A 24,994-nucleotide genomic window follows, 5' to 3' on the forward strand; every position below is an offset into this window, starting at 1 on the left:
GTGTGTGTGTGTGTGTGTGTGTGTGTGTGTGTATCTCCATGGACCTTTTTAAAATTTTTATATACGTGGTGCTGAGAATCAAACCCAGTGCCTCACACATACTAGGCAAGCACTTTACCACTGAGCCACAACACAGCCTAGGGACTCCCTTTGAAGCACTTGGAGGCGGAGGTCTCCTTCTGAAGTCTTAAAGTATGTTCTCATGTTCAGTTGCCTTCCATCTACCTGTTTCAGAATCCTAACAGAGCTAGATTTATGAGAAAGAGGGATAGATAAGGGGATAAAATGAATATTTTGTTTCAGTTGATACATATTGAGTATGCTGTTCATGTGAAGCACATATGGATAGATATAGACCCAGTCGGTTGGAATATGTTTGAAAAATCAGGCTTCTAGAAAACCTCTTCTGAATCTTCTAGAAAACCGTTACCAAGAGGCTGGGGTTGTGAGTCAGTGGTAGAGCGCTCACCTAGCACTTGTGAGGCACTGGATTCGATACTCAGCATCACATAATAATAAATAAATAAAATAAAGGTATTGTGTCCATCTATAACTTAAAAAAAAATTAACAACAACAAAAAACCTCTACCAAGACACTGTTGACATAGAAAAGGGTATTTGGTAGGTTATCATCTATCCATCTTTCTCCATCCAGGATTGGCCCAGAGATAAGAACATAACCCATTGTAAAGTTTCATTCTAGGTAGGTAAGAAAATAAACCAAAGGTGGGTCCCACTGAACTGTCAGGTAACATGGTGGAGAAAAGATCATAACTCTTTACACTTGGAAAAGCAATACTGATCTTTTAATTCTACTGATGGAAAACGAGTTGTGGCAAAACTATGTTCAAGGCTATTTCTGCAAAGCTTTGGGTCAGTTACTACAAAAAAATTCTGGAAAACCTTGTTCTTCAACTTGGCAGTAAAACAAAGATTATCTCTGGGGTTATATACCAAATTCCCTTTAATTGATTGCTTTTCCTCCCCATGCTCTGCCTCCTAACAGCCAGAGATGCCACTGATGAAATATTCAGCATTGGGACAATACTTGATGTATAATTAAATAGGATGCATTGTGCAGTTCAATTTTATAGACCTTTAATCTTCAAGATGATAAAACTTCATGTAAGGAATCTCATAAGCAAAACCAAAATATTCTTGGAAATACTATCCTCCTTGGAAAAACTATATAATCTTGAATGTGAGTAATTACTAGATAGAAGATATTTTTTAAGTTTTTTTAAACTGGTGCATTATAATTATACATACCAGTAAGATTTATTGTTATATATTCATACATACATATAACATAATTTGGTCAATTTCATCTCCCCAGTACCTCTCCTTTCCCTTCCCTCCTCCTTCCCTCTGTTCCCTTACCTTTTTTCTAGTGGTCTCCTTCTATTTCATGGGATCCCCTGCATTTCCCCCTTTTTCCTTTCTAGCTTCCACATATTAGAGAAAACTTATGACCCCTGACTTTTTGAATCTGTTTTTTTCACTTAACATAATGCTCTCAAGTTCCACCCATTTTTCTGCAAATAACACAATTCTGTTTTTTTTATGACTGATTAAAACCCTGTCATGTATATACACACACCACATTTTGAGAAGACATTTGGGCTGGGGATGTGGCTCAAGCGGTAGCGCGCTCGTCTGGCATGCGCGCGGCCCGGGTTCGATCCTCAGCACCACATTCAAACAAAGATGTTGTGTCCTCCAAATACTAAAAAATAAATGTTAAAAAAAATTCTCTCTCACTGTCTCTCACTCTCTCTTTAAAAAAAAAAAAAAGAGAAGAAGACATTTCTTAAGCATGTCTATGTCTATGTGTAAGGTGCCAACAGCTTTGTACATTTTCAGTTAACCTTCCCAGCTCTGAGATTAATACTTCATCTATTTGGTGAGGTTCCAAGAAATGGAGTAATTTGCTTAAGATCATGAAATCAGCAAGCAGCACAGCCACGAATGGAACTCAGGTCAGAGTCTCTTCACAGTGATTCCTTGCTTTTCCCTAAAATTTTACAGGATTTCTATTGCAAAGCACTTTCATTTGCTATGGCTCAATTTAGTTGCCTAACAATCCAGTGATGTTGATCACAAGAGACAGGATTCTTCCTGGTAACAGAAGTCAGAGGGGGCTGGGGATGTGGCTCAGCGGTAGTGCGCTCGCCTGGCATGCGTGCGGCCTGGATTCGATCCTCAGCACCACATACCAACAAAGATGTTGTGTCCGCCGATAACTAAAAAATAAAATATTAAAATTCTCCCTCTCTCTCTCCCTCTCTCTTAAAAAAAAAAAAAAGTCAGAGGGTTAGGATTGATACTGCGTTCATCCCCATCCTCGTTGTCTCAATTACCTTTACTGGATGGCCTTCAATGTGTAGACTCTGTATTAAGCAAATTTTTGGGGGGAGGGATGGTACTAGGGATTGAACTGAGAGGTATTCAATTACTGAGCCACATCCCCAACCCTATTTTATATTTAGAGACAGGGTCTCACTGAGTTGCTTAGCACCTCGCTTTTTCTGAGGCTAGCTTTAACTTTTGATCCTCCTGTCTCAGACTCCAGAGCTGCGGGGATTACAGTCATGTGCCACTGCTCCCCGCTGTCCTAAGAATTTTATACACTTTTTTCACTTAATCTTCACAACAACCACTGAGGTGGGAACTATTATTATCCCATTTAATTGACGAGAAAACCGAGGCACAGAGGAGTCAATGCCTTGCTCAAGATTTTACAATAGCAAATTGGGACTAGAACTCATATTTGTAGGAATGATTATATAACTGATAAAAGTAGCTGCCATTTATTGAGTATTTACCATATGCAGATTCTGCTTCTTTTTTTAAGAAAATTGTTGTGATGTAGTCTGAGATTAGTTGGCACTGTTTTTTCTTAAGTTTTTTTTTTTTAAACAAGGGGCTAATTCTTTTTTTAAGAGAGAGAGAATTTTTTTAAAATATTTATTTTTTAGTTTTCTGCGGACACAACATCTTTGTTTGTATGGGGTGCTGAGGATCGAACCTGGGCTGCACGCACGCCAGGTGAGCGCGCTACCACTTGAGCCACATCCCCAGCCCCCTTCTTAAGATTTTTTTGTTTTGTTTTGTAGTTGTAGATGGACACAATATTATTTTATTTCTTTATTTCTATGTGGTGCTGAGGATTGAACCCAGTGCCTCACACATGTCAGGCAAAAGTGCTACCACTGAGCCACAACTGCAGCTTCTTCTTCTTCTTCTTCTTCTTCTTCTTCTTTTTTTTTTTTTTTTTTTTTTTTTTTTTTTGAGACAGAGCTTTGCTAAGTTGCAGAGGCTGGCATTGAACTTGTAATCCTCTTGCTTCAGTTTCCTGAATTGCATTTTCCTGAATTGTGCACCTCCATCCCTAACTGGTACTGTTCTTTTAATACGCACAATACCCCTACAGAGTACTATTATTCCCAGTTTATTGATCAGGAACTAAAACTCAGAGAAAAATAAGAAACATCACCAAGAGCAAATTGGGAAGCATAGAAGTAAGATATGAATGAGGGTTTCTTTAACTACAAGATCCATTTCCCTAGGGTGGGGTTGTGGCTCAGTGGTAGAGGGCTCACCTAGCATGCACGAGGCACTGAGTTCGATCCTTAGCACCACACAAATGTAAAATAAAGATATTGTGTCCATCTAAAGCTTAAGTATAAATATCTTTAAAAAAAGATCCATTTCCTTAACCATGAGGCTTTTCTGACTCTAGTACATCCATACATCCTCAATGTTGGCACCACTTGTTATAAATGTGGGCTCTCAAGCACCACCACAGACTTGTTGAATAAGAAATGTATCTGAATAAAATCCCTTTGTGATTCATGTGCACGTTGAAGTTTGAGAAGCACTGTTCTGCAATACTATCAGCAATACAAAAAGCAGGATTGTCTAGAACAATCTAGATTTGGGCATTCTCAAACATCTGTCCTTGGAAATCAGTATTGAGTTGAGATAAAGTATGTTTTTGGTGCTCAGTTTGATAAGTGATCTTTTCTGGAATTGTAGTTGTATCTTCTCATCTTTTCTTCCATAATTTTCCTTTCTTTTTCAGAACCCAATTTTATTTACCTGTTAGTAATTTGAAAAGATGACAATCAAGACAGGCATAATTGCTTATTGTATTGGATTTGTGATTGTGTGTTTTCCAGTAGAGAATAGTCAAACTTTGTTAGTAAACTTATTCTTAATTCACATGAGAGGGGCTGGGGTTGTGGCTCAGTGGTAGAGGGCTCGCCTGGTGCGTGCAAGGCCCTGGGTTCAATTCTCAGCACCACTAAAAATAAATAAATACAAATAAAGGAATTGTGTACAACTAAAAGAAACAAATATTAAAAAAAAATCAGGGGCTGGAGTTGTGGCTCAGTGGTAGAGCGCTCACCTAGCATGTGTGAGACCTTGGGTTCGATCCTCAGCACCACATATAAATAAAGGTATTGTGCAACTACAACTAAAAAATAAATAAATGTTTAAAAAAATTCACATGACAATTAAGTGCTAATGTCCTTTTTTTAGGGGGGGGGAGGGCAGTGCTGGGAATTATTCCCAGGGCCTCATGCATGCCAGGCAAGTGTTCTACTACTGAGCCATATCCACAGCTCCTAAGTGCTAATTTTTTTTGGTATTCTACAAAAACCCCAATTTTCATCTACATGAATGGGAGGATCAGGGCTTCAGAATCTCTTTAGAAATCATCTAAATAAGAATTTTTAATAAAACATTATACTTTTCATCTATTCCCCTTCCTCCAACTACAACATTAATAAATATAAATATAACCTACTAGTTCTTTTTAGATACTAGAAATATGAGTGGTTTTTATTTCATCCTTTGTGCTTTCCTGAATATTCATAAATATAAACAGTGAACACTCATTCATTCATCAACTATCTAATGTTTTTTCTAGGTGCTGGAGATATAGGAGTGAACAAGTCACAAACCCACCCCCACCTCCCCACCCAAAACCCAAACCTCTCTCTCTCTCTTTTTTTTTTTTAAAGAGAGAGTGAGAGACAGAGAGAGAGAGAGAGAGAATTTTTTAATCTTTATTTTTTTTTAGTTTTCGTCGGGCACAACATCTTTGTTGGTATGTGGTGCTGAGGATGGACCCCAGGCCGCACGCATGCCAGGCGAGCGCGCTACCACTTGAGCCACATCCCCAGCCCATCTTTTTTTAAAAAATATTTTAAAAATTGTAGATGGACACAATACCTTTATTTTATTTGTTAATTTTTTTATGGGGTGCCTCACGCATGCTAGGCAAGCGCTCTACCACTGAGCCACAACCCTGGCTCAAGACCTCTCTCTTAACATCAGTGTCTTTGGGCCTTTCCTCTTGGGCTGTTCAGATTCTTTGAAGAAGATACTTCAAGGGGAGAGAGGGGAGGGAGGTGCTGGGGAGTGATATTGGCCAAATTATATTGTTATATTGCATATTGTGTGAATGTACCAATAAGTAATAACAAATCCCATCAGTATGTACACTATAATGCACCGATAAAAAATGTGGGGGAAAAAAGAGAAGACACTTTGAGTTTCTTCTTTTGGTACACTTGATAGTCAAAGATTCAGGACGTGAACAGAGAAGAAGAACACCCACTATCCATACATTCACTTAACTCTTCCTGTTGAAACAGAGAGGTCCTATTTAATTATCTGGAGAATAAATACTTGTTCTTTTTGCAGGAGGTTGGGGTGGGGTGGGACACTTTAAGAGGACCTGAGGATTTAACTGCTCTTAAAAAACTTTTAAAATCCTTGTTTTAATTCCTCTTCAGGGTCCCTGCACAACCTGCACATGCAGCTCTGCTTTCCTATACTTCCAAAGTAGGCATGGGGCAAGGCTACTGCCACCAATTCCGGATACTTGGGAAAATTGGCAGTATAAATCTGATTGGGTCTGAGCTTTTCTCACTTCGTGTTTAGGATTCAAGTTTCTTCAGGATGCTATCTTAATTAATATTTTCTTTCCAGTTTCCATCAATTTATTTTTGCTAATGGCTGTTTTTATTATTGTGACTTTATTTTTTTAATATTTATTTTCTTAGTTGTAGTTGGACTCAATATCTTTATTTATTTTTATGTGGTGCTGAGGATCGAACCCAGGGCCTCGCACATGCTAGGCGAGCACTCTACCACTGAGCCACAACTTCAGCCCCTATTATTGTGACTTAATGCTTTTAAAAATCCCTTTACTGTTATTTTAATAGTCTTCTAGGAGGGAACAGAAGTAGATCTGTGTGTTTGTCTTCATTAATTAACTTCACTTTCTGAAAACACTTTTCTTCTAATTTAATTTAAATTAATTTACTAATTTAAATACTCTTCTTAAAATCCAAATACTTAACTTTCCCCTTTTGTCTTTAGAATTAAATATTTGAATAAAATATGTATTTTTACTGATAGATCTTTGGATTTAAGAGGGTTTGCTGTTGCATCCTTAAAGATTTTTTTAAAATATTTTTTTAGTTGTAGATGGGCACAATATCTTTATTTTTATTTATTTATTTTTATGTGGTACTGGGGATAGAACCCAGGATCTCACACATGCAAGGCAAGCGCTCTACCACTGAGCTACAACCCCAGCTCAAGATTTTTAAGTAGCAAAAATGATCCCTTTTCTCAGCAGATAAAAAATGGGGGTGAATATATTTACACATATTCAAAATGATGATTATAGAAAGCTAGCTACTGCAGCATTGTTTGCAATATCAAAAGACTGAAAATCCCTAAAGATCTATCAATAGACATCATATTAAATAAAATATGCCATCCATATGGTAGTATATTATACAGTTAAAAAGAATGAGGCAGATCTTTATGTTCTGCTGTGGAAGTCTTGACATACTCATAATAGAGTATGTATAGTATGCTATCATTTGTTTAAAATACATACATAACCTGTAGTATAGTGTTTCCTGGGAAGGAAATTAGGTGACTGGAAGACAGGGAGACTTCCTTTTCCTTGTACCCTTTGTACTATTTGAATTTTATACCACATTCTTATATCACTTATTTCAAACATTAATTTAAAATATCAGTGAATAATTTTTGAAAGGGTGGGCTCCAGCTTGCTTAGTATGCATGCGGCCCTGGGTTCAATCCCCAGAAGAAAGAAAGAAAGAAAGAAAGAAAGAAAGAAAGAAAGAGAGAGAAATAAAAAGAAGAAAGAAAGAAAGAAAGAGTATGGGCTCTGTGACCTTTCCTGAAATGACACTCTGGACAACTCCAGTGGAGTGCTCTCTCATTTGATCCTTTGCCCTTTGCTGGAAATTATTCTTCATGGCAAGTCATTATGCATCTCTTTGTTACAGCTCTCCCATTTTTTTTTTTTTTAGAGAGAGGGAGGGAGGAGAGAGAGAGAGAGAGAGAGAGAGAGAGAGAGAGAGAGAGAGAGAGAGAAGAGAGAGAGAATTTTTTAATATTAATTTTTTTAGTTATCCGCGGACACAACATCTTTCCTCTGTATGTGGTGCTGAGGATTGAATCTGGGCCACACGCATGCCAGGCAAGCGCACTACCTCTTGAGGCACATCCCCAGCCCCCAGCTCTCCCATTTTTAAAAGTAACATTAACATTCTTGTACAAAAATTCCACCCCTCCCTTTTTTTGGTATTTGGAATTGAAACCAGGAACAGTCAAACACTGAACTATATCCCCAGCCCCCCCCCCCTCAACGTTTTATTTAGATATAGGGTATTGCTGAGTTGCTTAGAGCCTCCTAAATTGCTGAGGCTGGCTTTGAACTCAAAATCGTCTTGACTGAGCCTCCCCCAGCTGCTGGTATTACAGGCGTGCCCCACTGCTCCCATTTTGAATTTTCATTTTTAATTTACTAAGCCTTTTCAGGGTGCATGGGGAATACAACTTTGCAAAGAAGAAGACTAGCTAGTGGAAAATATGTGGCCGAATATAAGGGAGGGAGTAAATGGGAAGAAGCATGAGGCTCCCATCATTTACCAAGTACAGGTTAATTTGGATTAGTGGCCATTTTTTATAAAATGTTAAAAGTCCCTGGAAAGGTAAAGCAGGACTCACAGAACCTAAAAATCAACTAGTCCAAACCTGTATTCCATAGATAATGAAACAGGTCTTGCCTGAGATTTCAACGCAAGGTATCAGGGAAGTCCAGATCTAAACTCAAATTTCCTCTTAAATTCATTTGAGGAAGGAACTACACTGTCCAGCCTCTCAAAGAAGAGGTCTAGCTCGATTCAAAGATGGGATCTTTTCACATAAAACAGGCATAGTGGACTCTGTGCCTGGTGAGCATGTGAGAGAAAGCAGAAAACGGGAAAAGAGGTGGAGGACAAGTTTTGCCTCTTCATGATTGTGTCTGGCGATAGGAGAGTTTGTGTCAATGGAAGTCTTCTGTATTGGCAGAAGCCCGGTTAAAGATAATCAGAAATGGGGTTGGAAGGCTACAAACCTCAACTTCCTCTTCTCAAACCCGGTCTCCCTACTTCAAGAAACCAACTGTACTTTAGTTTATAGCTCTTAATGACCCTTTCCCATCCCCCCTCTCCACATTTGGAAAAAGAAAATTGGAAAAGAAGTATGCGACCCCAAAGAGAGAATTCATTATTCTCAGGGTATTTTCAGTTGATACTCAGTATCTGCTGTGTCCGGAAAGTGAGACAGCCATTTAGGTAACCATGGAGATAGTGCTGTCCTCGGTCTTGTTTCCTTCCTTTTCTTTGCTATTAAAATCTTTCCCTCTGATTTCAGTAATGCACCCCACCTCTGCAGGCGTCTGGATTCCTCAGCTCCTCTCCCTCTTCAAGGGCATTCGTGTAGGGAGCAGAAACACACTTAGGAACACATAAAGCTGTCGATGGACCTTTATTTTATTTTTATTTCTATGTGGTACTGAGAATCGAACCCAGGGCCTCACACATGCTTGGCAAGCACTCTACCACTGAGCTATAACCCCAGCTCAGGAACACATTTTTAACACAGAAGTGTGTGTAAGCGTAAGAACGAGTGAGGTTTTTATCCAAGAGGGATCAGTCCCACCTAAGAACTCCGGAGATTCAGCCTCTCAGCCTCGGGGCTCTGGTGCTCGGCCTCAGCCCAGACTACGAGTCCCAGAAGACCGCGCGGTGATGATGTTCTCCATCATCCTTCCCTTGCTCTCCCGGAGCGCTAAGAGAAAGGTTCCGTGAGCGGCGCGCTGTGCGTTGGTTTGTTTGCAACGGCAGTGACGGAGGCTGGCAGCCCAGAGGACTGCAGGCGGGGGCGTCAGGAGGCGGATTCCGCCTCCCTGAAGCACTGGGGGGCGGGAAGGCGGGGGAGTGGATCAGCGGCCGAGGACCCGGCCGAGAAGACAGTGCGCTGAGGAGATGGAGGGCGACGGGCTGCCATGGGGCAGCGAGCCGGTCTCGGGTCCTGGCCCCGGAGGCGGTGGAATGATCCGCGAGCTGTGCCGGGGCTTCGGTCGCTACCGCCGCTACCTGGGACGGCTGAGGCAGAACCTGCGCGAAACCCAGAAGTTCTTCCGCGACATCAAGAGCTCCCACAACCACAGTTGCCCCTCCTCCCCCACCGGCGGCGGTGGGGCCGAGCCTGGCCCTGCCGGCGATGTCGCCGAAACCGGGCTGCAGGCCGGTAAGGAGGACAGGCCTGAGGGAAATAGCGAATTTGAAGGCGAACCTCACCCCTGCCCCTGCCCCTGCCCCTACCCAACAACCCTGGGAAGAGGCGCTAAGTGGGATTTGGGCTGCGTGGCGGGGCCTCGGGGCCTGGGCCGGCGGGATCCGTGATGCGGTGGGAGGGCATCCCTGGGGGAGGGGTACCGAGGGCTCGGCCTGGGACCTGGGAGCCAGGGGCGTCCCGAGTGCAGGAGCCAGGACCCAAGGGACCCGGCTGTGCCCGGGCGGACTGGGAAGGGCGGGTGCGTGAGGAGTGTGGGTGTAAATCCGAGGAGTGGGGAAAGTTGCTTTGAGTTGGAGGGGAGCGGTTGTGGCTCGGAGTCCCAGTTTAGGGATGGAGGAGAGACAGCAGTCAAGGTGTCCCAGAGCCTGAGGAAGCCTCAGGACTACAGCGGTGGGTGGGTGTGTGTTCAAGTATATAAAATGCCTGTACATCCCTCTTGAGGCAGCTCTGTAGAGAAGGAATGTATTCTAATAGGGTTGGGTGTCGCCCAAGGAAACCATATCTGATGGGTGCCAGGGAATTGCCCAGAGATGTTGCTTGTGCTTAATGGTGAAGAAGTTAGAGGGAAGGAAGGGATCGCTTCAGTCCTGAGCTCTTGGAGAACTAGTTACTATTGCCCTTGTTTACATGATTCTTTCTGGGATGTGCCCGATGCCCCAGAGCACTTAAAATTATGCATGGTCTTTAATCTTTCCTAACTTCTTGTTTTAAAGTGTTGTTGTTGTTGAACTGGAGGGTCAATTGACTTCTGTGTCTTATTAGGATATAGACTGAAAAGGAGAAGGGACTGGCATTCCACATAGATATTTCAGGGACAACATTGGTTTAATTTAGTGATTCTTAAACCACAATGCGTATTAAAATCATACCATGTCTCAGGCTTTCTCTCAGATTTTGATTAAATAATTGTGGTAAGGGATCCTAAAAATCTGATTTAACATGAAAAGACCCCGAGATTCGGATGCAGGTGATCTGCTAACACTATCAGAAACACGAGTTTAGATGCCGATAGCAAATTTGAACAACTATTATGTTGAGAACTTGCATGAAATGCTTTGAGGTTGTGTGTTAGATCTTATTTTCCCAAAAGTGTGTGTTTAATATCTTGAATTTGAAATTCCAGAATTGGTAATAAAAATGAGCTCCTATCAGTTGCATTGTGCACACACACACCTGTAATCCCAGCAACTGGAGAGGCTGAGGCAGGAGTACTGCAAGTTCAATGACAGCTTCTGCATTTTAGCCAGGCTCTCAGCAATTTAAGGACACCCCTGCCTCAAAATTAAAAGGGCTGGGGATGTAGCTCAGTGTCTAAAAGTACCCCTGGATTCAATCTCCAGTGGAAGGGGAGAGCTTGTAACATTCTGATAGTATCCTAAATTATACCATTTCATTTAGTTGGCCTGGATATCAATTATTAAAAGCTCTTATTTACCTTAGGGGATAAGTGGGATTAGGATGATAACTAGCTTTTCTGAAGTTTAGTTTTTGACATCTTATGTCCGGGGATTTGCTGTTCTAGAAATGAACTTGCAGATGGAACTGTTTTCTTTGAGGCTATCAGAAAACAGCTGATAAAATAACTAATGGTTTCGGAGAGGATCCCGGGAATGTGTACTTTCACCTTCTCTCTTAGCAGTGTTTCCCAGCATCTTTCATGCTCAGAAGCTTTTCTCAAAGTTTATCTTAGAAAGCTCTCTATTGCTGTTTTATTTTAGTTTAGTTAATTAGTATTTAAAATTTCTTTTAAATTATTATTATTATTATTATTATTATTATTATTATTATTATTATTTAGTGCTGGGGCTCAAACCCAGGACCTCTGGCAAGCAAATGCTCTACCATTGAGCTACACCCCCAGCCAGGCTGTTTTATTTTATTTTACTTATTTTTTACTTTTTTCCCATTTTACCATTGAACCCAGCGCCTTGCACATAATAGGCAAGTACTTCTGATGTACATTCCCAGTCCTTTTTATTTTATTTTGAGACACGATCTCACTAAATTGCCCAGGTTGACCTTGAATTTGAAATTCTGCTACCTCAACCTCAAGATTACAGGTGTGCACCACCTCACTCAGCTCTTGCTTTCTTACGTTACACAACTATTTTAGAATTATTCCTAAGAAAATCAGAGAATAGAGTCACCTTAGGGAGATGGACGTTTTCAAGGCATCTTTGTTGGCTCTTGTTTTTATTTTTTAAAAGTCAACTTAAGCAATACAAATACACCTTTGTATTTTGCCTCATTGACTTTTCTAGTTGACTGCATCATGAACTAATTTTGCGTATTTAGCTCTCTTCATCCTCTGGAATCTGTCCATCCTAAATAAAAACTGAGAGGGTGCAGAAGACAAGACTGGGGGCAGTTTGATTTGTTCCATGAGACACTTCCCTTCCTGTCAGTATGGAGGGTCTTGTTTTGGGGAAGTAGAAAACACCAGGGAAAATTAGATGATACTTGCTATGTGTATTTAGGGGTGCCATTTTATCAGCTATTTAGGTAATTATGTTAGGAAATAGAAACCGCTCTGTAAAAGACAACTAGCTCTTGTTCTCTCTTTTTACAGGCTATCTGTGTAAGGTCAATGTCATTCAGAGACTGTCTCAACTTTCTTTTGTGAATGCTGGTTTCTGATTAATAGGAACCTGGAATGTTCAGGAAAGGAACACTCAATTCTTAAGAAACTTCAAAAAAGTTTTAATCATTTCAGAATGGCAGTGACCTTCTGGGCTTGAGGCAGTATGGTATTTAAGCAGCTGGAAATTAGGGACAAACTATAAATTTGAAATTGTTGGACTATAAGAATGGTAACAATAGAAAAAAAACTTTTGTTTCTTTATATACTATTTATAGTGCCATATAATGCCAAGAAGTTTTTGTTATTTCACTTTCAACCACAAGGGATTGGGAAGAACCTCAAAATAATACTTCCCTTTTTTTCCCCCCCTGGTACTGGGGTTAAACCTAGAGACTCACACATACTACATCCCCAACCATTTTTAGTTATAGGTGGACACAATATCTTTATTTTACTTTTATGTGGTGCTGAGGATCGAACCCAGTGCCTCATGCATACTAGGCAAGCACTCTACCTCTGAGCCACAACCCCAGCTCCCCAACCATTTTTATTTTTTATTTGAGACAGAGTCTCACTAAGTTGCCCAGGCTGGCCTCAAACTTGGCATTCTCCTGCCCCAGCCTCCTGGATAGCTGGATTTATAGGCATACACCACCATGCCTGGTTTATTTCCCTCTCAATTTTGATAGTTGATGATGTCGAGAATATATAATATGTTATATTTTAGAAGTTAAACATTTAGAAGTTTAAGAGTTAAAAAGTAGGTGGAATAGGACTCCAAAATGATTTTTTTTTAAAGAGTAGCTTGGTTTGTATAAAAAAAAATGGAATTGTAAGTGAAGTTTCCTTTATTTAGTTCTGCTGCCCAAATGGGCCTTTTTTCCCATTTTACTATGGGAGATGAGGCTCCCCTTATATCTTGATTTTTCATCAGAGGGTTCAGAAGTAATGAGATAAAGACTGAGCACTTCTGGAGAAAGGCAGGATAGAATATTACAAAACAAAAGAGGGAAAAGTGTTTTTCTTGTTTTATGATCCAGTAGAGTTCCTGGTTTTGCAGTTTGTCATAAACCTCTCAATTTTAAGAAACTGGAGTGACTCAGTTCATTCCAAAGGAATTCTATTCTTTGTGTTGCCTTCCTTCCATCCTGGTTCCACTCCCTACTAACTGAATGACAAACCACAACTGTGTTGTCCCATAGTCTTCATCTGAAGAAGGGAATTTGAATCCTACTTACCTGTAGGATTGTTGGGAGTTAATATATGCACAGGTTTAGAAAGGTGCCATGTAAATATGAGCTATTATTCAATAGAAATTTGAGTTCCTGGGATGTACTAGTCTGTGGGATATATGGGGGTAAAGCGTAAAAGATGTCGGTTTTGGCTTTGGGCTAGTGGACATTGGTCTTTTTCTTCTATGCTTTTCTCCTAAGAAAGAAAAATAATTATAATTATCCTCACTATAAAATACTTATTTGTTTATGTTGGATGATACATAAAAGAACAAGGTAGACCTGAACTTGGTCCTCTACAAAGGTGTAATCTAATCCAAACTTTATTCACCTGCAACACATAAAGCATGGGAGGTGGTGGGAACCATAGTAGGAAGGTGTAAGATTATAGGAATTTTTCTTTTTGGTACTAGAGATTGATCCCAGGGGTGCTTTATGACTGATCTACATCCCCAGACTTTTTTTATTTTGAGCAGGATCTTGCTAAGTTGCTGAGGGTCTTGCTCAGTTGCCCAGGCTGGCCACCAACTTGGCAATCTTCTTGCCTCAGCCTCCTGAGTTGCTGGGGTTACAGGTTTGCACCACTGTGTCAGTACCAGATTATAGGCATTTTATGTGAATTATAATTCTTAGGTTTTTATAACTCTTTTTGCCTTTGGTTAGCTGATAGCTATGTTTCCCCAATATTCTTCATTCCCTTTTTGGCATGTCTAGTATGAACTTGTTGCCAGAATTTAAAAGAAGGAAAAAAGCATTAGTGCACTTATTTAAAACAGACATTATCTTAGAAAGTTGTATGGATGATAAAGTTTAAGTGGCAGAGCGACACTTGGGGGAGATACAAAACACTGGGAGAAAGGAGTCTCTTTGCAACCTGGTTTTGTACACCTGCCATCTTTATGGGGCTGAGGGTTGGGGAGAACAGGTTGTGGGGCAAAACACAGACAAGAGATGGAATTACTATGTATTCTAGTAGTTTGTGATGTTTAGAAGAGCTGCCTATGAATTATAAGCTCTAGTAGAGATGGTCTTGTAGTTATTTATTTATTTTTATTACCTTAGATTAACAAAACCCCATCTTTTCAAGTATATATGAAACTTTCTCTTTCTCAATTTTCTACCCATGTGGAAGCAGCATACAGTGGTTAAAAGCAAGCATGAACATTTAATCAGACCCGAGTCCAAATTTAAATTTATTGTGTGTGTGTGTGTGTGTGTGTGTGTGTGTGTGTGTGTACGTATGTATTGGTACTGGGGATTGAACCCAGGGGCATTTTACCACTAAGCTACATCCTAATCCTATTTATTTATTTATTTATTTTACTTTGAGATAGGGTCTTGCCTAGTTGCTGAGGATCTTGCTAAGTTGCTGAGGCAGGCCTTGAACTTGTGATCCTCTTTCTTCAACCTCCCCAGTAGTAGGGTTTATAGGCGGGCACCATCACAAAACTGTGTGACTTTGGCAAGTTACTTAGCCTATTTGAGTCTTTTCTGTATTAAGGAGTGATACACAATGCCACACATTGTGTCATTCTATTTATTTATTTATTTTTAAGAGAGAATGAGAGAGGAGAGAGAGAGAGAGAGAATTTTTAATATTTATTTTTCAGTTCTCGGCAGACACAACATCTTTGTTGGTATGTGGTGCTGAGGATCGAACCCGGGTCGCACACATGCCAGGCGAGCGCGCTACCGCTTGAGCCACATCCCCAGCCCCTGTGTCATTCTATTTATATGAAATGTCCAAAATAGGCACATTTATGGAGATAGAAAGTGGATTAGAGGTTGCCAGGCATTGTGGGGGGAGGCAAATGAGGAGTGACTGCTGGTGGGTTTGAGGTTTCTTTTAAGGTGTTGAAAATGCTCTGGAATTCAATAGTAGTGATGGTTGTACAACTTTGTGAACATACTAAAACCACTGAATTTTACACTTAAAAAGGCATGGTATTGGAGCTGGGGTTGTGGCTCAGTGGTACAATGCTTGCCTCACACATGTGAGGTACTGGCTTCGATTCTCAGTACCACATATAGATAAATGAATAAAATAAAGGTCTATCAACATCTAAAAAAACTTTTTTTTTTAAAGGCATAGTGTCGCACATCTATAAGCACTGTGATAATCCCAAGGACTCAGGAGGGAGGCTGAGGTATAAGGATCACACATTTGAGGCCAGCTTGGTCAACTTAGCAAGACTGTCTCTAAATAAAAAACAAAAAGGGCTTGGGGGTGTAGTTCCGTAGTAAATTACCGTTGGCTTCCATCTGCCAAAAAAAAAAAAAAAAAGAAGTGGGAGTAGGGAGGAGGCTAATTATATCTTAGTAAATAAGATGGTAGTGGTAATGCCAACTTTCCGAAGTTGTGACATTTGGTGACAATGATATTAAAACTCAGGTGTATACTTAGTACTAAATCTATGTGTTTGTGTGTGTGTGTTTGTGTATAGTTAGTGAAGACTGGATTAGGAAGCTGGCAAATGGGGTTGGGGAAAGAAAATGAGGGCAAAAAGATGGAATATGGGACAGAACAATTTTGAGTGGGAGCCAGATTTAGGCCCAGGTCTCCAGGCTCCCAGTCCAATTCTGCTTCTGTGACTCCTTGTTCTTTTTTGACCTGGCTGGCCATGGGAATACAAAGTGCATTCTGCAGTAGAGAGAATTTGTTACAAATGAGTCATAACCGAGGCTCCATAGCTTGTCATGGAACCATGATTTACTTCAGTGGGAGACTGTTTGATTCAGTGACTATAGTGTGATGTAGCCTACTCAGGCCCCTTATTCCAGTTTCTCGTCCCTGACTTTCAGGGCACCAGGTCTCCTTTTGCTGATTAGGAACCTGGGAGGAAATGGCTTTCTCAAGCACAATGGTGCTTTGCACCCTTTCCCTTTTTAGCCTTTTCCCTTCCTAATCTTCCTTTCCTGGAAAAATCTGTTTCCCATAGCTCAGGGCAAGCCTGCTTTTAAAAAGGGTTGTAAAATTCTGCCTGCTCTTAAAAAGAAAAAACATTATTGCCTTTAACTTATTATCAACTGCAATGTATTTAGTTTAGTCTTCAAGTCATTACTTCAGGGCTAGGGCTGGAGCTCAGTGGTAGAGCACTTGCCTATCACCTGTGAGATACTGGGTTTGATCCTCAGCATCACATAAAAATAAATAAATAAAATATATATTGTGGTATTGTCCATCTACAACTAATAAATAAATAAATAAGTCATTACTTCAATATGGCTTGTGCTTCAGCCATGCAAGTGTTTTTAAAGGCAGCATACAATTAGCTGGGCCAGCGGTTTGTAATCCCAGCAACGTGAAAGGCTGAGGCAGGTGGACCACAAGTTTGAGGTTAACCTTGGCAATTTAGGGAGACCCTCAGCAACTTAGTGAGACCCCATCTTATAAAATAAAAGAGGACTAAGAATGTAACTTAGTGGTGAGGTGCCCCCCCTTCACCTGAGTCATAAATAAATAAATAAATAGGGCTGGGGTAAGGTGGTGAAGTGCTCCAAGGTTCAATCCCCAGTACCCCCTTCCACCCAAAAAATTCCCCACAGATTTTTGATAAAAATCCAGTGTTAAAGTTTGTTTTGGTCTGTCCACTTTCTCCTTTGCTTTCTTCCTTTCTCTGTTCTCTGTTTCACTAGATTGAGAGAACAAAGGATCTTTCTGTGGTTAAGTACACTTCAAAAAAATCTTAAAAATAAAACTTCAAAGAATATTATTGAAATAAAGATAAATATGAATTTCACATTATATCTGTCTAATTCTTATAGGCTCTTGTTTTTATTTTATTTGTTTGTTTGTTTGTTTGTTTTTGTATGATAGCTGTGAGTGTATTTGTTTTATCCTGCTGACTAGATTGTAAATCTTTAAGAATAAAGACTGTTTTATTTTTCTTTGTATTCCCTGCAATGCCTACCATGAGCAAATAAATATATATTAAATTATTTCCATGGCTGGTAGATGTTGGAATGATGTTTTGAAATTAAGTGCAATTTTGGGGCTGAGGTTGTGGCTCAGTGGTAGAGTGCTCACCTAGCACATGTGAGGCACTGGGTTCAAACCTCAGCACCACATAAAAATGAAATAAATATGTTGTGCCCACCTACAACTAAAAAATAAATATTAAAAAAAAAGAAATTAAGTGCAATTTAATTCCCACTTCAGAAGGTGGTTGTTGTTGTTATTATTATTATTATTATTTTACCAGAGAAGATATGGATTTTTGTAGACTCACCCACATTTTACTTCTTGGGCCCCTAAAAAAAGAACAATAATATACATTTGATAGATGATGAGTAGTCTGGCATTACTTCTTTTTGGAGACCAAGTCTCGCGATGTTGGTGCTACGCTGGCCTGGAACTCCTGGGCTGAAGTGATCCTTGTGCATCAGCTTCTTGAGTACTGTAGGTACACCTATAGGGACTGTAGGTACACCCCACGTGCCTGGCTAGGCTGGAGTTACATTCTATGCTGGTATCCCAAATAGTGTTTTTCATGTCCCAGAGGATGAATTAGTTGCATACAATACCAATAGACCAGAGTTTCACTCTGATATGGTAAGCAAATTCTTTAAAAAAAAAAAATTCTAAAAATATTAAATTTTTTATTGTTGTTGTTGTAGATGGACAAAATACCTTTACTTCATTTTTATGTGGTGCTGAGGATTGAGCCCAGTGCCTCACATATGCAAGACAAGCACTCTACCATTGAGCCATAACCCCAGGCCCTGGGAAGTGAATTCTTAATTTTTTTCACTCAAAAAATTATTATTTTATTTTCTGATTCTGTACTGGGCACATGACATAGTAGTGAACCACTCTGTCCAACTAACAGATTATTAATTCCAAAGCAATGTTATGAAAGAAGGATTGATGTTTCATTGCATACCCTCTAGGGAGTTGTCTACAAATTAGTTATCTACTTAACCAACAGCTTCTTTGATGGGGTAGGGCACATGGGAATTTGTAAGATTAAATGGCACTGTTAAGAATAGAAGTTGAGTGCTGGGGTGTAGCTCAGAGATAGTGCACTTGCTTGGCATATACAAGGCCCAGAGCACTGCATCTCCAGCACTGCAAGGAAAAAAAGTAAGAGTTGAAACGTTCTGCTGACTATCTGACCAAGTGCAAGAAAATTAACCCTCTTCTTTCTTTGTTAGAGTATTGATAATTGTTTTGTTTACAGGTTTCAAATGCAGAATGCATTCAATAAGGATTACTGTTAGAGTTTCTTTCCATCTCCATATCTTTCTTAGAGATTATTTACAGAGAAACCAGTAGTGAGAGTGTAAGGTGTGTAGGTAGATGTGCTTTTCTCCCTAACAGTTCTAAGACCTAAAGTCAATTTGCTCCTTCTTGTAGAAAAATAGCCAGCCTCTAGGGATGGTAGTTTTTTGCTTCCTACGTGGCCCAGGGAATCTGAGTGGTGTCATTTATAACGAGTACAGGGAGTGAGTCCATGTGCAATATGCAGTTTTTCTTTCTTATTTCTCAGAGGTCTATCTGAAGTTCCCTGTGAGGATGTCCAGTCTCAGGCCATTTCTAGGTTGGCAGGTTGATTCAGCTCTTTGCCAAATGAGGAGTTAGTGATGTTGGGGTCTTGGGATTTGGCACCTGAGCAGAGAAAATATATATATATATATATATATATATATATATATATATGTAAATAAAATAGTGGTAGAGATCTGTGTTTCCTTGCTTTCTCTGTATCACTGAGAAAGCCTCCTTATGTATAATGTTCCTCCAAAGTTCAATCCAAAACTGTGAAGAAAGGTTGGTCAGAGCCTGAGGACCCATCGATCCCCTATGGACTCCAGATGAAATGCCCATCACAGGCAGTGTGAAAGGTTTGGATATGATCCCCTGCTGTGTGTCGTGTGGCTGTGGGAACCTTTTTACCCCTACTCTCTTTAGGGTTGGTTTTATTATGCTGTGCTTCCGTTCCCTGGGGTGCTGATCTCTGGGCAGGAAGATGAGAAGTAGGACTGGAGAATTGTTTTACTTTTCAGTTGTCTAAATGATGTGTCAGAATCGCCCAAAGAATGACTTCTTGGTTGTACATTCATAAAAGACTTTGATTTTTTAAAAAAATACACATTTCTTTTTAAAAACTGCTTTTATTTGTATTCTTTTACTTGGATGTAAAAAGTGTCTAATTTTAGCTTCATCAGATTAAGAGCTTTAGTGCCTTACTTATGCCAGATTTCGGTTTGGTGTTCTTTTACCCTTTGTAGTCCATATAATGGGGACAGAATTTCCCAGGATTTCTTTGTTTTTAATAAAACCACTTTGCAAGGACCAAAGCCTTGTCACAAATGCAGCTAGGTTTACAGAACTAGTTTTGATAAAAATTCTCTCTAGATTAGAGGGACAGCAATTGAACTAGTAGCGTGAAGCTTAGCTTTTAGAAATATTCCAAAAAATGTACTCTAGCCTTAGTTTTTAATATTGTGGTGATACATAAATGCAAGGAGAAGTGGGGGAAAATAGCTTGTTAGAAGAAAAGTCATTCTTATTTTTTGGCATACAAGAACTCTAGTTAAAGCTATTTCAATTTCTCCTGATTGAAAACTGTCTTGCTCTGCTGGTGATTGTCCTGTGAAGAGAAATAGAGAAGTTCTGCTGTTCCCACTTCAGAAATGGTTTTTAGCATAGAAGAAAAGTAGTTAAGAGTATGCTAAGGAAGAGTCCTGCACTCCTGAAGAGGTGGCAATATGTTCTCTAACCCTGAGTAAACAGAAGAGGCCACTCCTGGCATTGCAAGGTCAGGCTTCTCTGGTGGCTTCTTAACAGATAAGCTTGATGGTTAGAGGTTACCTTCATCAGAGTGTCCTGTGCATGGTGTCGGTCTAGGCTGCTTAGCCTTGTGAATCTGGGTTCTAAGTCTGACCCTGAACTACTTGAATTAGTGCCCTGAACTCCCCAGTCCGAATGGGCAGCCATAAACCATCACAGGAAGACTGAAGACATGAAAGTAGTATGCAGGGCAAAAGTGGGAACAATGAAGAAACTGTTATTGTTCACATCCTGTTATTACTGAGTAGGATGGATTTTTCCTTGCTGTTTTTCCTTTCAGGTAAAATTCTGTTTCTTGATCACTTTCTTCTGAGATCTAGAGCTGCATATGCCTTGCTAGGGTTTCTTTTTATCATTAAAAATAATTTTTAAGTAATTTCAAACATGCATAAATGTTAACAGAAAAATATTAAGAGCTCTCATACCTACTTCCCGCAGATTTCCCAGTTGTTAACATTTTTTTTTAAAGAGAGAGTGAGAGAGAGAGAGAGAGAATTCTTTAATATTTATTTTTTAGTTTTCCGCGGACACAACATCTTTGTTGGTATGTGGTGCTGAGGATCGAACCCGGGCCACACGCATGCCAGGCGAGCGCGCTACCGCTTGAGCCACATCCCCAGCCCCTAGTTAACATTTTAACACATTTGATGTATAACCAGCTCCCCCCACCTTCTGGTATATTATGTCTTGTCTTTTTCAGAACCTTTGAGAACAAGATGCAAATAGGTTGTTTCATCTGTAAACATTCAAACATTCTCCCGAACAAGGACATGCTTGTACATGTCAGTGTACAGCTCTCCAAATCAGGAAATTAACATGGATTCTGTATTACCAACCAGTTCTCAGATCCCATTCAAGTTTTGCTAACTGTCCCAACAATGATTTTTTTTTTTTCTTTTTGATCTAGAATCCTGTCCAGGAGCACATGTTATTATGTCTCTTCAGATTCCCTTAATCCGAAACAGTTCCTTGGCCTTTTCCTGTCATTCATGTCTTCTGCAAATTTGTAAAGTAGGCCTTACATTCTGTAGTAGGCCCCTTCACCTGGATCTATATGTTGTTTCCTCACTATTAGACTTAGGTCATGGGCATTTTTTTGTTTTGTTGTTGTTGTTGTTATTTTTTTTTTTTTACAATACCTTTATTCTATTCCATTCATTTTATGTGGTGCTGATGATCGAACAAAGGGCCCCACACCTACTAGGTGAGCACTCTACCTCTCAGCCATAATCCCAGACCCAGGTCATGGGCTCTTAACAGGACAGAGAGATGCTGTGATGTACCCACCTCACAGAGTGCATGATGTCAACCCTCCCTGGAGATGTTAAGCTTGAAATTCTCCATTTCCCCCTTTGCACTTCATTAGTCCTTTGTGGGGAAGTGTCTGAGATTTCACTGATATTCATCCCATTTCCCCACAAACCTCCTTCCACTAGACCTAGAATCCACTGACACTCCCACCTGTCTCCATGTTCCTTCTGTGTCTATTAGTTGGCATTCTGCTGGAGAAGACCTTTCCTTTTCACTTCTTTATTTATGTCAATGGGGGACGTGTGAATTTTTTTCAATGGGTTATAACTCTGTCATTTTTAATTTTTATGCATAAATTATCCCCAATTTGGTCATTTAAATCCTCCTTCAGGTTGCTCCCAACACTTTTTAATCTCCTAGAAGTACTCTACCACTGAGCTACATACCCAGTCCTTTTTATTTTCAGACAGGGTCTCACTAAGTTTTAGAGGCTGGCCTTGAGTTTGCTATTCTCCTACCTCAGCCTCCTAAATCACTGGGATTACAGGCTCCATTGTCCTTCCCTTTGTACTGGGGATTGAACCTATTATGGGCAATCTACCACTAAAGCCAATTCACCAGCCCTTTTTATTTTAAGCTAGGGTCTAGCTAAGTTGCCCAGACTGTCCTTGAATTTACTATCCTCCTGCCTCAGCTTCCCAAGTAGGTGGGATTATAGGCATGCACACTATACCTGGCTCCAGTATCCTTTTGACATATTACCACTTTTGAATCATTCTTTGGTTATAAGCTGTTAAACACTTCTTTCTAAATTACAGAATCTAAGCTTTCTGTGAAGCCTGTACTTGATGTCTTTTGGGGAACCACTTCCATCTCTATATCTCATAAATTACAGCCTCATCTTCCAGCCACATTTTTGTTCCCCCTGTAGCTTGAGCAGCTTCAGGAGCAGTTTCACCCAGAAAGGAACTTGTCAGCAGGCTGCTGAGTGCCTTCTTCTTGTCTCATGTGGCTCCTGCCATTGTAAACTCCCCTTTTTCCTGGTAACAGGACAATCTGCTTAAAATCTGTTGGATCTGGTCACAGTGGCTTGAGAGGCTGAGACAGGAGGATTATGAGTCCAAAACCAGTCTCATAAACTTAGTGAGGCCCTAAGCAACTCGGTGACACCATGTCTCTAAGTAAAATTTTAAAATGGGATGGAGATGTGGCTCAGTGGTTAAGTGCCCCTGGCTTCAATCACTGGTACCAAAAAAAAAAAAAAAAAAAAAAAAAAAAAAAAATCTGTTGGTAATCTGCCAAACAGTGGTGCATGCCTGTAATCCCAGTGATTCAGGAAGCTGAGGCAGGAGGATCCCAAGTTCAAGGCTAGTCTCAGCAACTTAAATAACTAAATAAGTGAGGCCCTAAATAACTTAGTGAGACCCTGTCTGAAAATAAAAAGAGCTAGGCATGTAGCTCAGTTGCAAATTGTCCCTGGGTTCAATTCTCCATACAAAAAAAAAAAAAAAAAAATTCTGTTGAAGCACTTATGACCAGCAGATAGGATAACTTTAGAGATGCTTCTGCCAGCTTGGCTTTCAGTTTCCAGCAAGAGCTTTAGCTACTTGAGTGTATTTCAGCGTTTAATCTCTGCACCTTGACCCCTTCCTCAAAATACCTTGTACTGATTGGTCCTGACGATTCTGAAAGCAAGACTACCTAAGCATATGGTTTCCTTAAATCAGGTGCTTCCTGTGTCATTCAGAATCTTAAATTTTGCTGAAGGCCAGTGAGCTTGTTTGGGAATGATAAGTAAATGTTTCTTGTCTATACCTTCTTTTCTTTCATACCCCAGGAATTTTTGGAGCTGAATACTTTGAAGTTTATAGTAGAATTGATTATAGTAGAAAGACTATATAACATTCTTTTCTCAATTTAGGTTTTGTTCTTTACTTTTGGCACATATAGTTGATATAAAATAAAGCATCATACTTATTTATGGAAATACACATTTATGTCACTGGTTGCTTAAGTTAATTATAAAATCCTTTAAATTTCTTTTGCTTTTAGAGAAGACTTGAGGTAGCTTGCCATAAAAGCACATATTGTATTTCAGGGAAATTCAATGTTAAAAGTGAGATTCAAAACAAAATAGGGTGGGGGCTGCAGCTCAGTGGCAGAATGCTTGCCTAGCATGTGTGAGGCACTGGTTTCGATCCTTAGCACCCCATAAATAAAGTAAAAGCATTTAAATAAAACAGTCTCCTCGAAGAAGAAAATTGTTTGGTACCAGGAACAAGGACTACAGTAGTAACTGTTGATATCTGAATTAACTCTGAAGTCCTTGTTTACCTTGAGTTTACAGAGATTGAAAAAATGTGTGACTGTCATAGGGGTCATAACCCACACTACTCTAAGAAAACACAAGATGACAAGAACAAAACAATAAATTTATTTAGTCAAAGTTTTATATGCATAAAGCCTTCAGAAAGGAAACCGCCCCCAAGACTCAGGCAAAACTATTAATGATTAGGTTTATTAGAGAATGAACATGAATGGAAACAGTAGAGAAAGGGATCTAATGGTAATAGACGAGGTGGACCCAGCAAAATCTGCCCAGATTCTTCTTGGTCCTTCTGTGTAGCCTTTCTTCCTTCCCTTGACCTCTCTTACTAGTGTAATTTAACTTCAAATCCAAATAGTAATCATACTGACTGATAAGAAGTATGTTAAGAATTTCTCTGAAAAGCACCTATAGTTTCTTATAGAAAAGAGACTCTAGAGATCTTAGGTAGAATAATAGTACCGATTTTGAAAATGTACCAGGTAGTGGTAATTCTGTTTTTCTCCTCAAAGTCCTCGTGGTTTGGGGCAACTTCTGCTTTAAATTTGGGTCTTACAATACTAAATTCTGTGTTTGGCTCCAGATTGAGAAATGATGTATTTGGGTAGTAGAGAGCATTGTCTGCTACTGAGTATTAACCTGGCCCCTGAAACTTTGGGGACATCTCCTGCACAGCCCTACATTTCACCTTTTATCTGCTTAGATAAGTAGAGGAAACTGGGCTGTTTCTTAGTTCTGATTTTTAAACTTATGTTTCCTCATTTATAAATGAGGATAAGAGGAGTCTTTGGTAGAGTTGTGAGCATTAAATGAGATTAGGCAAACAAAGTGATCAATATATAGAAAGGGTTCAATAAATGTTACCTAGAACAAATAAGCAAAATGACTTGCTCCTTCCATTGTTATTCTCTTCTTCCAACTTGAAACCTTTGTTTAAAAATAACCCCAGTCAAGATCATCTATATTTAAGTATAGCCACTAAGCAAAAGAAAAACAGAAAGAAAAAGAAGGCCTTGGTTTGCACTTAAGACATTTGATATGAATTTTTCTGCAGCCAGAGTTGGCAGGGTTAATGTGCACCAGCTGAGAAGCCATGCTGTTACCTTCTGGCAGCCCATACACAGATG

General features: G+C 39.8%; 1 protein-coding gene across 5 annotated transcripts in view; it reads left to right on the top strand.

Moving 5' to 3' along the window:
* The first annotated feature begins 9,205 nt into the window (after positions 1 to 9,205).
* DSTYK (dual serine/threonine and tyrosine protein kinase) overlaps positions 9,206 to 24,994 on the top strand; it is a 54,459-nt gene continuing 38,670 nt past the window's right edge. For all 5 annotated transcript variants that reach the window (XM_081299419.1, XM_081299420.1, XM_081299422.1 and 2 more), the window contains exon 1: positions 9,206 to 9,636. In XM_081299419.1, coding sequence (XP_081155545.1) covers positions 9,372 to 9,636 — 265 coding nt within the window. In that variant the 5' untranslated portion in view covers positions 9,206 to 9,371. The remainder of the gene's footprint in view (positions 9,637 to 24,994) is intronic.

This window comes from Spermophilus citellus (genome assembly GCF_964194105.1).
Source record: "Spermophilus citellus genome assembly, chromosome: 6".
Taxonomy (NCBI): Eukaryota; Metazoa; Chordata; class Mammalia; order Rodentia; family Sciuridae; genus Spermophilus; species Spermophilus citellus.